This window comes from Canis lupus, chromosome 16 (genome assembly GCF_003254725.2).
Source record: "Canis lupus dingo isolate Sandy chromosome 16, ASM325472v2, whole genome shotgun sequence".
NCBI classification, from domain to species: domain Eukaryota; kingdom Metazoa; phylum Chordata; class Mammalia; order Carnivora; family Canidae; genus Canis; species Canis lupus.
This window is the reverse complement of record NC_064258.1, coordinates 8,955,360-8,970,761: the sequence shown is the minus strand read 5'-3', so window position 1 is coordinate 8,970,761 and position 15,402 is coordinate 8,955,360. Positions and strand designations below refer to the sequence as shown.

The window sequence follows — 15,402 nt, the reverse complement described above, 5'->3', positions numbered from 1 at the left end:
AACTACTGAGCTAAATAGAGACTAGAAGGGCTAAGTGGGCCATTCCTGGTCATGTCTGGTCAACATCTCTCTAGGATTTCCCCACCCCCACCATCAGAAAGGCTGGCCCTCAGCATGACACAGATAACAATGTTAGGGGTTTCGTTTCCTTCTTCCTCAGTTTCTTTTCTCTTCCTTTCTGTCCAACACTCTTTTCCCTCTTCATTGTTGTTGTTGCTGTCTTCCTAGTGTTTTAAATACCTTTTCCTCACCTCCATCTCTGGGGTGGTGTGTTCACAACATTAAGCCCACAAACAGCAACCCCACCAAGGCTTCCTGTGAGTTCCCGAGGCAAATGTGAGAAAATTTCTAAGTGTCAAAAGAGAACACACTGGATAGGAAATTTAAAGTAAATGGATTTCACATAGTCCTGGGGTAGGGGGAATGATCAGTTGCATTCAGTTGAGTAATTCAATATTAACATTTTGAGGAAAAATAGTAGAACTGTCCATATGAAGAGAACATGGTGCTCCTGCCTCTGGTTAATTTCCACATATGCTCCTTTTCAGCTCGTCATCCTTGTATGTACAAACCTTGCCAAGTTCTTTGTAGAACATAGTAATTTCAGTGACTATTTTTATATTCATATAAGCTTTCCTTGATATATGGCAAACTTAGACTGTGAAAGTAGATGTAATAAGAATGGGATGTATTTCCATTAAGGACATCCACCTCTTCCAATGCCCCCCTACTCTCTCCTCTTTCCTGCCCCTCAGATGTCTCCCATGTACTGCATTCCCACAACACAGAGATCTAGCAGTCTTCAACCTTTCATCCCTCCCTACATTTCCTCCATCTATATCTGTACACACACTCCATCCCCACTACATTACTCCAGCCCTATAGCACAAAGGGTGTAGCATTTTCTGACCTTCCACCCCACGCATATCTCTAGGTATACTTGTTTCCCACTACAAAATGTGTCTAATGTTTTGTCCTATATAAAGTTACTCTAAGGTTCTTATGTTTTGACTATGTTGTTTTCAGTTAAAAATTTAACTTGGATCATGATAATTCAGAATTTGTGATAATTTGGATAGATTCAGCAGGCATTTACACATATAGTGACTGTCAAAAGAGGCTTTGCCAAAATTAATAATAATATAAACCAAATTGTAGAGGGGAATGTTAACATAGTTGAGAAAGCAAACAGTTTTCAAATATTTTAACAGCAATTACACACAAATACTCGAAGTACAGATGATCTCCTTCTATCCATTAAAGCAGAGTTGACCAAGATTTTTCCTTGGCAATATATTTTTTAAAGCTACTTGTTTATTCTAATAGTTCAAAATACTTGAAAGCAATAGAACTTGAATTCTTTTTTGTTTATGTAATTGTGTTCTCACAGTTCCAGACTTTTTCTTGAATAAATTTGAATACTTGATATTTTGTTTAATCTTTTTCTTACGATGGTGCTATGTTTTCCACAGGGTTTCTGGGAAAGCCAAATGGAGCTCAGAAAGCTATATGGACCTCTGTGTGGGTAAGAGTGAACTCTACTCTTCTACCATTTATCTTGATTTCTGCATGTTCTGATAAGGAAGTAATAACCAGAATGGGGATGTGGCATGTGTTTAGATCTTTTGAGGATCCATAAAGAGAGAGCCTCGCTGTATAGATGAGGCTCCAGGAGGAGGCCTCAGGGTTGCTCAAAGGGGGCCCCCATGGGAGGCTGAAATAACATGACCTCTCAGCCTTTAAGACCCCGACTAGTTAGGTCAATCCCTAGATGCCTTGACCATTTCTCACCACTACTGCAATCAGACACTTGAGAACTAGTCTAGTTCTAGTCTAGTTTGCCTTGAGAACAAGATGTGACTGGTCTTTTCTCATGAACTTACCTAAACCAACTCTGTGGATAAAACATCCCGTCAGCTATCTGACCATATAATCTACCATCCAATACAATACACCGTGCTATTAACAATCACCCCAGGACAACAGTGGATGTGAAGACTGTCCTGGATATATTGGAACATAGGGTCACCCTAGTTCTCAGCCATGTAGAGTAATAGAGCCCCTCTTTTTTTCTTGAATTTTTCTTTTTTTTTTTTTTAAGATTTATTTATTTATTCATTCAGAGAGAGCGAGAGAGAAGCAGAGACACAGGCAGAGGGAGAAGCAGGCTCCATGCAGGAAGCCCGATGTGGGACTCGATCCCGGGTCTCCAGGATCACACCCCGGCCCGCAGGCGGCGCCAAACCGCTGCGCCACCGGGGCTGCCCGAATTTTTCTTTTTTATACCCGAGAATGCTCCTTCTTAAAAAAAATTTTTCAGAATCTGGTGAACAAACATATGTTAAGAGCATTTATTCTATTCAAGATTTGACAGACTTAAATCATATTGATTCTCAACATGTGTCTTTCTCCACTGGAGTCCTAATTGTTTTAGTCTGTTCTTGTATCGCTCCTCCTCAGCCACTGGGAGATTTTTAGCAGCTCTTCTCCAGACCACCAGGTCTGTGTTCACTGTTTTAGGTGCAATAAACTTCTGTTGTGTTCCTAAAGTACATGCTAATGGGGTCCAGTGGTCTATGAACCCTTCTATCCAGTGGATCCGTTAAACTTATTCTCCCAGTGATGATTTTCAAAAGATTGACTTGTATTCTATGGAAATGGTCCCACAGTTTTGGCCTAGTTGCTCTCGTTGCTGTTTAGTTATATGATCCTGCAAAAGTAATAAATTGTCATACTAGATGATCTCTGTATTAGTTTTTATTGATGCATAACAAGCCAATCGAAAACACAGGGACTTAAAAAATTATTATTTATCATGTGCCTAAGAGGTGGCTGGTATTGATTAATCTAAGCTACACTTGGCTCAACTCAGCTGTGCTTTCTGGTGCATCCATTGGTCCTCTGGGCAGGTAGCTCATTTAGGGCAGGCTCAACTAGGGCTCTGCTCCATATACCTCTCATCCTTCTTGGAATAGCGAGCAACCAGGAAAGGCTCTTCTCAATGTGAAGGCAAATGTTCAAGAGAGCAAACCTAACAGTGCAACAACATCTTAAGTTTCTGCTGCATCATGTCTGCTAACATCCCATTGGCCAAACCAAGTTATATGCCCAGATTCAAAATCAGGACAGGAAGCACACTCTGCCCACAGTGAGGCCGAAGTGAGTCATTGGCCAAGCCTGACATCGATGGGGCAGGGAGGCGTATTCCTCTGATGGAAGAGCAGGGAGGTGGTGTATATCTTTCAATAATGAGCAACTCTACTTAATCCTCTAAGATTTCTTTCAGCTTGGTCTTTGCTTTTTTTTTTTTTTTTTTTTTTAAGTGCATAGCTTCTTACTTTGAGCATGATAGATACTTAATAAAGGCTCAAGGGATTGACCCATTTACCTGTCTTACTTTTGTGCTGCTCTATTGCTTTTTAAAAGTTCTCATTCCAGTTCTTTTTTTCCAATGGTCTCATTCTGTGGTTGACTTGACACTGACCTTGGAGACTGTCCCATACATTGCTGAGACACAGCACTGACTCAGAATGACAGTAGCTTCCCTAGAATTAGGAAAAAGGCTAAGTTTGAATTCTAGGAATCTGTTCCCTTGAGTACTTCTTGTACTGATTTTTCAGAGTAAAACACTTGGGTATTTTAAAATAATTTTAGAATGTCAGATGAAGAGTTTAAAGGGCACTGTATTAACTGGTGGGTGGTGTGGTATGCATGAATGTATGGGGGGGAGGAGGAAGAGAGAGAATTAGTTTCCTTGACAACAAGATGTCCAATCAACTTTTCCCCCCAACTTTAAGTTAACACCATTTATTCTTTTCATTTCAAGAAAACGTAAATCAAAGGGAATGATTTCAAATGAGGTTTTAGAGATAGAAATTGCAGTATCATCTTCACTTTTTGTTCCCACCTCTGGTGAAAAGGGGGGAATAAGAAAGGTGATGGCATAATTTCTTCATACAAAACTGTCAACTTTTTTCTGCTTTAGAAAAAAAGATGAACCATAAAACACCAACTTCTTTTTGAACATGTCCATTCCTGAATTTGGAGGCAAAACGGTGGTGGGGCAAAGAGTTGACTAGGCTCTGTAATCTTGACGTGACTCAGTGTGCTCACCTTTTAAAATGAAAGGGATGGATGAGCTTATATTTAAGGTCCTTTTTAGCCCCCCCAAATTATTTTGTTACTTAAATTTTCGCAAAATCTTTTTGCTGGTTGGGAATGTCAAGGATAAACTACATTCGGTAAAAGACCCTTCTTTTACAGTGATTCCATGTAAGTTATAGTAATTTTTAGACTTAGAAAATATAATCAAGACCAGATTGGCCCTCTTAAAAATTCAAATGATAGACTGATTGATTCACCATTTGGCAAAGGAAGCCCCACACTGTTGATGCCATAAAGAGACGCACTGGGTTGTTAGGTGACAGGACACTACTGCACATTGGGAGAAACATGGACAGAGAAACAGAGAGGATCTCCTCTTTGCTCTGGACCTGAAAGCCAAATATGGGGATCATTATGCTTATTATCTGGTTGTTATCATTAGCAACCCAATCAGAGTTTGGGTCCCCAAACTGGAGATCAGCTCCTTATCCATTTTCCCTCCCACTCACTGCTATGGGGAAGATACTGCTAGAGAAGCTTTCTGCCAAGAAGGGTTGACAGCATCACTGTTTATTGTTACCACTACCACCACCACCGCCACTGAGAACAAAATGTCTTTACCAAGTATCTAATTATGGAGCCTGCTTTGCCACGCGCTGTGCAGATAAAACTACACATGTCGTCTCTGCCTCCTTTGAACTTGAATGTAAAGCAGATGGACTGGCATGCATACCTATCCAGTTTTTATTCACAATACTTGATTTGAACTCTTTTGAATTGCACAGTAGTACCCTTGACAACATAATAGGAAAAAAATGCAAGGCTTTACTGCTTTAGAGAACATGCCGTCAATTAATGATTACGGGTTGGCTCCTTCACTCTGAGCGTGAGCCCCAAGGTGGATTTATATTCCTCCCCAAACCCTAAAAGAACAGTATCAACATAATCATCATACATTTGTGATTGGGTATAAACAGGATGGAGATTATTTTCCCTTCCAATTTGTAATTGACTTTATAATCCAGTGGATGACAAGCTATTACTATTAATTACTTTTTTAAAAAAGATTTTATTTATTTATTTGAGAGAGAGAGAACAAACAGGAGTGGGGGTGGGGGAGGTGCAGAGGAAGAAACAGACTCCCTGCTGAGCAGGGAGCCTGATGTGGGGTTCAATCCCAGGACCCTGAGATCATGACCTGAGCAGAAGGCAGACACTCAACCGACTGAGCCACCCAGGTGCCCCATATTACTATGAATTACTTATAAATACTAATGGCACCTAAGTTCAGCTCATTTGTGGCTCCTAAAGGCTCCTATCCAAAGCTTCTTTACCCTTCTCTCTTTTAAGTGATAGTTCTATAGCTGTTCTTTTATTTGGTCTCATCCCACCTCTTTTTCCCTCACATCACTTTGACCTTGATTTCTAGTATAAACGTAGTTTCCTCTTGTTGAATTTGATTTTCATGCCCCTTGGCATTCATCATCTCTGCCCCTCCATTTGATTAGTGGCCCCTCATTCCTGTATCCCTTTATCAAGCCAGATTTGTTCAATGATCTCATATATTCTCATTAGAATATTCAGTTGCAAGTAGGTAAGAATGCATATTGTATATAATTCAGAAAGTACAAACAGTATATAGGAACAAGTAAAACTGACTCCCTTCTTGGACCCTTAGCCACTTGTCATCCACTGGGTTATAAAGTCAATTACAAATTGGAAGGGAAAATAATCTCCATCTTGTTTATATCCAATCACAAATGTATGATGATTATGTTGATACTGTTCTTTTAGGGTTTGGGAAGGAATATAAATACACCTTGGGACTCATGCTGTGACTGAAGGAGCATGTGATTGCCATTAAAATGTGGTGGTCATGATTTTAAATCTTTACCACTTGATGGTAGCTTTGATTTGTACTTTTTAAATTATGAGCAAGCTTGGATATCTTTTCATATGCTTGAAATCCATTGCATTTTGCATTCTGAAGAATTCTTTGCCACTTTGCCACTTTTCTGTTGGATTAGTGATCTTTTCCCAATTTAGTTGTAGAAGCTCTTTATATATATTAAAGAAAATAGCCCATTACATCCATATACATTGCAAATATTTTCTCCAGTATATTGTTTAACTTGGTTTATTGTGAAGTTTTTCAATCAGAAAACATTTGTTTTCTTTTTATTGTTGAGTTTAATCAATTTTCATGGTTTCTACATTTTGGATCTTACTCAAAAAATATATTTTTAACTTTCATTTTTCTAGTGTTTTTTAAATTTCATTTAAAAATTATATATTTAATACATTGGGAATTTATTTGAAGCTAAAGTTAGGAGGCATTCACTCTTTTTTTTTTCTCAGATGGTAGTGTTCCATCTGGAAATTCATCCTTTTCCAACTGAAATGAGTGTCATTTTTATTATTTATTAGCTCCCATATATATTTCTGACTTCTGTGCTGCATTCCCCAGCCTAATCACATGCCAGCGCTGCACCAAATAACCTCATTTGGATATCATGCATGTAGCACCTTCTGGTACCTAGCAGCAGTAGAATGTTCTCAGAACATTTTTGCAAGTTTCGGAATCTGAAGCAATCTCTCAGGGAACCTTGAGTCCCTGAACTGAAAAAAAAAAAAAATCAATTTAGCAAACAAATAAGGCTTTGGTATAAAAGACCTGGCACTTAGACACAAGGTTCATGCCCACAGGAGGTAGAGGTGTCTCATATGCTTCCAACCTAGAGGTTTTTAGCACCATTTTTATTTAATTAACTAGCACACGTGAACTAATAGCACCTTGTCACCAGACAGTGAGAAAGTTGAGAACTTTGGGATACATATGGAAAAGCAACGAAAACAGTAAGGTCATTTCAATGTTTTTTAAAGCTCAGATTCTGTTGTACCTAGGAGAGTGTGTGTGCTTCAGGAGTGAGTACCATAGGAAACCTTCTCAAGGAAGCGCTCTTGGCCATCACACTTGCGTACTTTGTAGGTGTGGCCGCAGAGCAGCACCCACAAGGTTTGCTTTAATGCCGTCAGATGGCTATGTTGTCAATGTATGGGACATTTGTTGGCCTACCTCCATAGATCCAGAACTCTGGGAATGAAAAGGCTCTAAAGGACTGAGCCTGCTGCAGCCCTGTGTCCCCTGGTTGTTCCCTAAGAAGATGCAAGGTGGAACCTGAAAATGTGGCCGAGGATAGGGCAGGGTGGAAACTATTGCCTTTTTGTTCAAGAAAATACTAGTGTTCAGACTCACTCCTGGACAACTGATATGGGGAGAGGGTTCTCCTTTTTAAACTGGACTGAGTTCAAGAGAAGCATACATAGGTGTTGAAGGGTGGCAGAACTCTTAGGTGGGAATGAAGCCACTGTTGCAGAAAAGTTGCACAGATGCTGATGCTTAGGATCAAATATGTAAGTTTCTGTGGTTGATTTGCAGAGTGTGCCTCAGAACGAGTGTCCTTTACTAAGTGTGTGACCCCAAAATGTGACTCAGTTTTAAGAGGAATTAATGAAAATGAAAACTACTCTCACCACAGAGAAGACACGATATCCCTGAAACTATGGCATGAAGTACAGACATCCTAAATTATTTTAACATCTCTGGTCATGAGGCCTGACTAGGGGTAATATTTGGGTCTCCTAACTTGGTAAAAGTTGAGTCTTTCATGACAGTGTGGAAAACAAAGCTTAGACTCACCATTTTCAAATAATATGAATCTGAAAGCGAAATTAGTATGAGACCTGGTGGTCCATATGCCATAATTATTGAGAATCATTCAGTGAGTTAAATATCAATATTCTCACTGGTCAAGAGAGATCAATCATGAACCATCAGCTTGCAAGGGTACATTTTTAGATGAGTGATTACACTGGTATTGCATTTTAGGGGGCGGTGCATTGTTTTATTAAAAAAATATATATAATTGGCTGATATTTTTTCTAGGAGGCCTTTAAGAGCAGGAAGAACGTTGTCAGCAGGAAAACACATGACAATTATCATTAATTGAAACATTTAGCCCAATAGGTAGAATTATCAAAGCAACAATTGTCCTAAGATTTATCTTAGGTGACCTAGACCGGAAAGAATGGGATGAATTCCATTAGCATTCCACTTCTCTTGAATCAGCCTTGCATAGACTTTCCACCTCTCCTCTCCGAATCATGGTCTCTTGTTATTCCCAATGGTGAATACCACAAAGCGTCCATTCTTCCTGGTGGCTTAAGATCACCTTTTCTCCCCCTAGTCTTTATCCAAAGGCCTTTCTGACGTTTACCCATTTTTTCCCGGATTTTGAATCTCTTCTTTTAGCCACTATTTCACACCACTTCCCCCCTCCCCCCCTTATTCAATGACAACCCTTAGGTGGTGGTTGCTGCATAGTTGAATGACTACTACTGTCCAGGAGTTAGGATCAAGGGTCCATATTAATTCCTCTTCCTTGGGTGGCAAAACATCAAACAGAGCATGCCAACTTACAGTAGAAAACTGGGCTTCAACTTCCAGCCCCCGCAAAAATTAAAAAATTAAATTAAATTTAAAAAACAACATCAAATTCTAGCTCTCACTCTCTTATCTGCTACTTGTTAGTTTGATGGATTTAAGCCAATCTCTTCTACTCTCGAAGCCCCAGATTTCTCAAAATAAAATGAGGGATGTGGACTATATCAGTGACTCTGACCCTTTAATTTTGGGCCCTGGTGAATAATATATTTTGCATGGTGATCCAGGACACACACACACCTGAAATAAAAGTCTTACAAAAGAACATCTTATTTACTATAAGAGGCACATTGACCTATTCTATTCTATTATTTCATGAAAAACAAAGCAAAACAAATACAAGCTGGTCACGACTCACTAAATCGGTTTTATAACCACTAGTAAGTCAAGATGAGCAATTTGAAAAGCAAAGGGCCAGATGATACCTGAAACCCTTGCCAGCTCTAAATGAGGTGGCTACAAACCAATGGCTCAACCCCAACAGTCTGCACTAGAAAATTTTTATAAGCCCCTGCTTTTATGGTGGTTTAAGACTCTGAGAGATCTCTGACAAAATCTAGCAGAAGTAGAATAGAAGCTGAAACCATTCCTCCAGAGGAGGGGCTTTTGCCCCTGACTGCAGAACCAGAGCTAGCACGCGATGCCACACAGCATCTTATTGCTGCTGCTTTAAAAATCGCAAATTCAGGCATTATTACAATGATTTCCCAATCTTAACCCAGAATCTTTCAAGCTAAAAAGTTTAACAAAGGGCTGCCTGGGTGGCTCAATGGTTGAGCATCTGCCTTGGCTCAGGACGTGATCCTGGGGTCCTGGGATCAAGTCCCATATCAGGCTCCCTGCATGGAGCCTGTTTCTCCCTCTTCCTGTGTCTCTTCCTCTCTGTGTGTGTCTCTCATGAATAAATAAATAAAATCTTCTTTTAAAAAAGCTTAACAAAATATAGGGGTTGACAATTTAAAACATCTCTCTGTAAGATTTTTGCACTGAGTGAGTGTAAATATCTAAGTAATTCATGTGAATATCCTGTCTCAGCTAGGTTTGGCCCTCATTGCTTACTTCTGGGAGATAGGACAGCAGAGGGAATGGCCTAGAAACTGGAAGTAGCCCCATTCACTGGGGGTGGCCAGGTATGGAAAACTGACCAGGCTATGGGTGCTGACCAGAGCAGCTTCCAGCTGGTGAGCAAAGCACAGTGTTTAAAGGGTAAGAAATTGGCAGCTCCCCATTCTGGCAAACACTGGCCAATGTGAACGGTCCAGGAGAAAGCTGCCCACAGAGAAGGTGTCAGCTGGATAACAATCAGACATCCAGAAAAGCAGGACTCAAGAAGGCACGTCAGTGGACAATAGGGCCCCAAAACAGGGTGTTCCAGGCCCTGAGAAAGGGGTAGGGGGAGAGACCTGAGAACAAATCACACACAGGCACTCAATCCTAAGACTTGGGAGCATGATGTGAGGTGCAGAATGCAGAAACCAGACCCTATCCTTGTTATCAGCTGGGGACAAGAGATCTATCCTGGCTGCAACAGATCAAGGCTGAGGACAGGACGTTGGGGACAGGCTGGGACTGCAGGTGGGGGATGAGCACTTGGCTGGGAAGAGTGGAGGGTTCAGAGGCAGGGAAGTCAGCCTCAGATTTTCAGTTTTACACTCCTCGATATGCGTTCCCCAAATCTACCACTAGAGCAGGTTCAAGGTGGAAGGGAGCTCATTCTCCATCAGTGACAACCACGTATGGCATCAATAACTTCTATATCCCCAAGGTGACAGCCCTGCACAAATGTGCCCCCGAACAATAGAACATCTCAAATTAAAATTGCATAAAAGCTCTATTTCCAGCTAATATTTTCAAATAATAAATTCCATATTTAATTGAATTGTACCTGCAACAAATCCAAGTTGTTCAACCCAAAATGCAAAAGAGAATTATATAACCTAGTCATGAATCACTGTGGCATTTGCCAAGGCATTCTCCCATCTGGAAGCAGGTCCAGATAACACATGGCATTACGCAGACATCTTGTCGAGAACTCTTTTGCTCAGATACTCTCAAAAATTGCACACACTTACCCAATTCTTACGGCTCTCAACCCTAATTAATTGAGAATGCAAATAGCATTCGTAGTCTTTCCAAAAAGAAGAATGACAAACCCTCTTTGATTTCATGATTTTAAAAAAGCCATTACTGAACTCGAAGGAGCAACTAATTCTCAATTTACACAGAGCTTAAAGTTCCTCTTCATCCCGATTTTGGGAGCGGAGAAACTTTTTTCAAGTTCTTGGAACCCTTAAAGGATTAACAAAGAAAACCATTTTAAATCTTTGTTACTCACATAGGGCAGAAGGCAAAGGCATCTAGATGTCTACACCAAATTAACTCTAGATATATAGTATAAACTTTCAAACAAAAAAAAAAATCACTTATCACACAAATTTGAAATTCTACTAAATTTTGCATTATCAAATTTATCTTTAAAATGAAGCATATAGGGGCACCTGGTTGACGCAGTTGGTTAAGCAGCCAACTCTGTATTTTGGCTCCCATGATGATCTCATGGGTGGTGGGATCGAGCCCCGAGTCAGGCTCCATACTCAGCGTGGGGGGGCGGGGAGTTCTGCGTGAAGATTCCCTCCCTCCTACCCCTCCCCCCACTCACACTCACATGCTCTCTTTTGATAAATACATAAAATCTTTATTGAAAAATAAAATAGGGGCACCTGGGTGGCTCAGCGGTTGAGTATCTGCCTTTGGCTCAGGGCGTGATCCCAGTATGGGGATCAAGTCCTGCATCAGGCTCCCTGTGAGGAGCTGCTTTTCCCTCTGCCTGTGTCTCTGCCTCTCTCTGTGTATCTCTCATGAATAAATAAGTAGAATCTTTTAAAAATATATATAAAATAAATAAATAAAATAAAATAGGCCATATTCTCTTTCTTCCTCAGGACCCTTCAATTTTCTAGATTTTGGGTTATTTACTGTGCATTCCAATTACTCCTGGTCAGACTTGTGCGTGACACTTCCGCAGCTGTGCACATGAGGTAATTCCTAGTAAGGGACTGCCAGGATTTACGAGCCTGCATGCCTGGGGCAGATCATGGCAACTTAATTACTAAAATAAGTTCCTTGATTATTGTTTGCATCTCAAGACCATGCTCCTCACAACTTCTCCCCCATCACACCCCCAAACTGCAAGAATTTTGTGACCTACTATACGAAATTTTCCACTTGGAGTGAGGCTTTCAGTGTATTGGCCTACTGATGAAGGCCTGATTCTCTGACATGCTCTCCAGGCTCCCCACATGAACCACTAGGGAGGCACTATTAGCAAATGATGCTATGTTGGCCTCTGTCTAAAGAGGAACTCATAACCTATGTCCTAGGCCTTTGGCTGATGGATGACCCATCACCACATGGTAGGTGGACATGGTGGACATGGTGAGGGTGGTCTTTTGTGTTACAACACCTACCAGCACCTCTTGATACTACTCAGGCTACAGGGAAAGTGGACATCCAGGTATTAACCAAGACTTCTGCCCTCCCAACAGGACCCCCCTGGGGAAGGATATCCAGGTCCCATCAGGGTCATCCCCCTCCATCTTTTGCATTGCTAATGCAGTGTCCGGTGCATATTAATCACCAGAGAGGCCATTCCACTTTCCTTTAAAGGGTATCCCCAACTCTCCAAGTTCTCTTCTTAGATTCATGGGCAGACCAAGGGATGGTTTTGCCTTTTGACTGACATGGCCACTGGATCCTTCCCAAAGACTCCACCTAAAGATTCTCACCTGCTTTCCCAAAGTCTTAGATGTCTCTGCTAGAGCTTGGGTCCCTCAGGCCATCCCAGTTCTTTGTCCCCCTTAGCCTGGGAACCCACTATGATGCTATCTCCTGAGTGGACACTTAACATCCTGAGGTCTGCCCTCCTCCAAATCCATACTTGTTATTGAGCACTGTGGGCTTCAGTGTCTGAGACTCCACAACTGATACCCACAGAAGAAAGATTTCATCTAAGTAGGTGGAATGGGTGGTGGTAAAATACAACATAAAACACCATCTGAATCCTTTTTAAGTGTACAGTTCAGCAGCATTAAGTGTATTCACACTGTTGTGCAAATATCTCCACCACTCATCTCCAGAACTCTTTTCATCTTGAAAAACAAACTCTATATCCCTTAAACAAAAACTTCCCATTCCCCCTTTCCTCTAGCCCCTGGCAACCATCATTTACTTCCTGGACATTATGCTAGGTGAAATAAGTCTGTCACAAAAGGACAAATATGGTATGATTCCACTTATCTGAGGTTCTTAGAGCAGTCAAAATCATAAAGCCACCACAACAAAAAAAGCCCTCCAGCCAAATGTCCATGTCATCCTCAACACCTGGATCTGACCAGGCATCAGGGGACCCTTAAGTCCCACAGCCACGGGTTGTGGAGGCAGGAGAGCCCATTCCACCTACTTCATCTGTCTGTGGACACTTGGGCTGCTTCTGCCTTTTGACTATTGTGAACAATGCAGCAATGAATATGGGTGCACAAGTAGCTCTTCGGGACCTCACTTTCAGTTCTCTTGGGGATATATCCAGAAGCAGGACTTCTGGATCATTTGGTACTTCTCTTTTTACTTTTTTGAGGCACTGCCCTACTCTTTTCCATGGCAACTGCATCATTTTACATTTGGAGAATGTAACAATGCTTTACTATTCCCTCTGACCGTTGGCTACATGACCATTACTTCTTGCCTTCAAACCTTGAGAGTGAACTCCAGGCGAAACTTAAACTTTCTCCTTGTGCTCCGGAATCCAACTGTTCAATGTGAACCACACATTTCTAATTGGAATGCATGGCCTCAGTCATCTTGCCCCGACTTCCTGTTGACTATAGGCCAGCGAGCACATTCCTTACCAGACTAGCCCTGTTATCAACAAATGCTTGAACTGCACCATAAATTCAGTTCGTTTTAATAAATTCCCAGTAGTCCCCTCCCAGAGCCCCTTCTCCTCTTATCTCACTCTCTGCCAAACTCTTTACAATTTATGTGTTTGCTTTTCAATTCTGCTTTCAGCCCCTCCAAGTTTCCTCCTTCCTGCCAGGTCACTGTAGCCTTTATGTCTCGTATAAATTTAGTCCTCTGTGTCTGGGACTCTGGTTGATTTCTCCTTTCTCCATCATAGGGCCACTCCTCCTCACCTGGGCACTGGCCCTTCACTATCTGGCCTTCCCACCTTAAGGAACTTGTCAAGATCTTGCAATTTGGTGGTCTTGCAATTTGTAGCTTGTTACTTTTCCTTCCCTGTGTTTCTCAGCTATGTCACAGGCATGCATTCAGCTTTGTGATGATTGGCTGGAGGAGGCACACTGAAAGCCCCCCGCTCCATCCTCACAGCATCTGCACTGATGTGCACTTGCAGAGAGAGGCTGGAGGGCTTCACAGCCAGTCATGCCAAGGAGGGATGGCAGGTGGCCCCTGGAGAAGAGTGCACTCAGGTGCGTCGGCCTGTGAGGAGGTTGCAGGGGATTTTGGCTGAGATAGAGATAGGGAGAGAGTACCAGCCGAGGGTGTGCTAGACAAATGTGATCTTGGGGGCTGTGATAGAGAGCATGACCTTGGCAATGCAGGGGAGGAGTCAGACCCAGCCGTGGTGCTAAGGAAGTGGCTTACTGGAAGGAAGTTGTGCAGATGCCAGCGTAGAGAAGCACAAGGCCAGGGGTGAGTGGTGGGAGGGGGCCAGAGGAGGAGGGAGATTATAAACAGACAAACAATCCTTCTAATGGCCCAGGGGAGGAATGATAACGATTTGGCCCATCAGAAATGTGAGATCTACAGGAGAAGGAGAATTTTATACAGGAAACGTCCCGCAGCGTCCGACACGAACATTCGCCCATCATCAGGAAAGAAGACACGCATCAACCCTCACTGCTGAATGCCGGCTTTGAGTTCTGGAGGGAAAATGATCATTGCCTACAGTCAGAGGAGGGGAGGATGGCAGAGGGCAGCTCCGTGTTTGCTGCCATCAGTCACAGCTACGGATGAGCCACGGGATCCCCAGTGACTTTAGGGGCAAAGCACCCTAAGGATCACGGAGCTGCATTAGGAAGGCCACGGGAGGGTGCGAATCCCAGAACATGCTCAGAATCTGGAGTCTTCGGCCTCCCCTCCTTCCACAGTCTAGCATCGCTGTTTCCCACAGAGAGTCCTTTGGACCATTTCCATGGACTATAATAATTGTCACGTGGAAAATAAAAAAAAGGGGGGGTTCTCCTTGGTCAAACGCTGCAAAACGCCAGGTCGGTCGAAGGAACACAGGTCTCTTTACCGTGGGACTTCTCAGAGGCTTTCGTGTAATAATGTACTTGGAACATCTCCAAGTGACACATTTGGTATGCAGGGTTTATTTGACCACAGAACTTTCTTTGTTGTTGTTTTCCAGAATGTCTCTTGGGACTAGAATATGGAGAACTGGCTTTGAGAGAAAACACTGATCTAATAAATAGCCTTTTACTCCCAGCTATTCCACATGAAACAGAGCCATTGATGAGAACAGCTTACTTCACCATTGACGAATTATCAGGGTTGCAACCAGTAATTCCTAATTACCTCCACTTCAAGATTTTCTCTGTCTCTGTCTCTCTGTGTGCGTGTTTGTGTTCATTCTGAGACACTGTGGAGAACAAGAAACACGGTGCCATGCGTTTTGCATGTTTATTCATTCCCTTTTATCCTCATACCTTTCTTTCATTCCCTTCCTCTCCCCAACAGACAACCATTCCATTGTCCTTAACATGTATTTTTTT

The 15,402-nt window shown here is 42.0% G+C and overlaps 1 protein-coding gene across 3 annotated transcripts in view; it reads left to right on the top strand.

Moving 5' to 3' along the window:
- Positions 1 to 15,402, top strand: part of TBXAS1 (thromboxane A synthase 1) — a 161,813-nt gene that overhangs the window by 45,299 nt on the left and 101,112 nt on the right. For all 3 annotated transcript variants that reach the window (XM_025433736.3, XM_025433737.3, XM_025433735.3), the window contains one exon: positions 1,473 to 1,525. In XM_025433736.3, the coding sequence (XP_025289521.3) occupies positions 1,473 to 1,525 (53 nt within the window). The remainder of the gene's footprint in view (positions 1 to 1,472; positions 1,526 to 15,402) is intronic.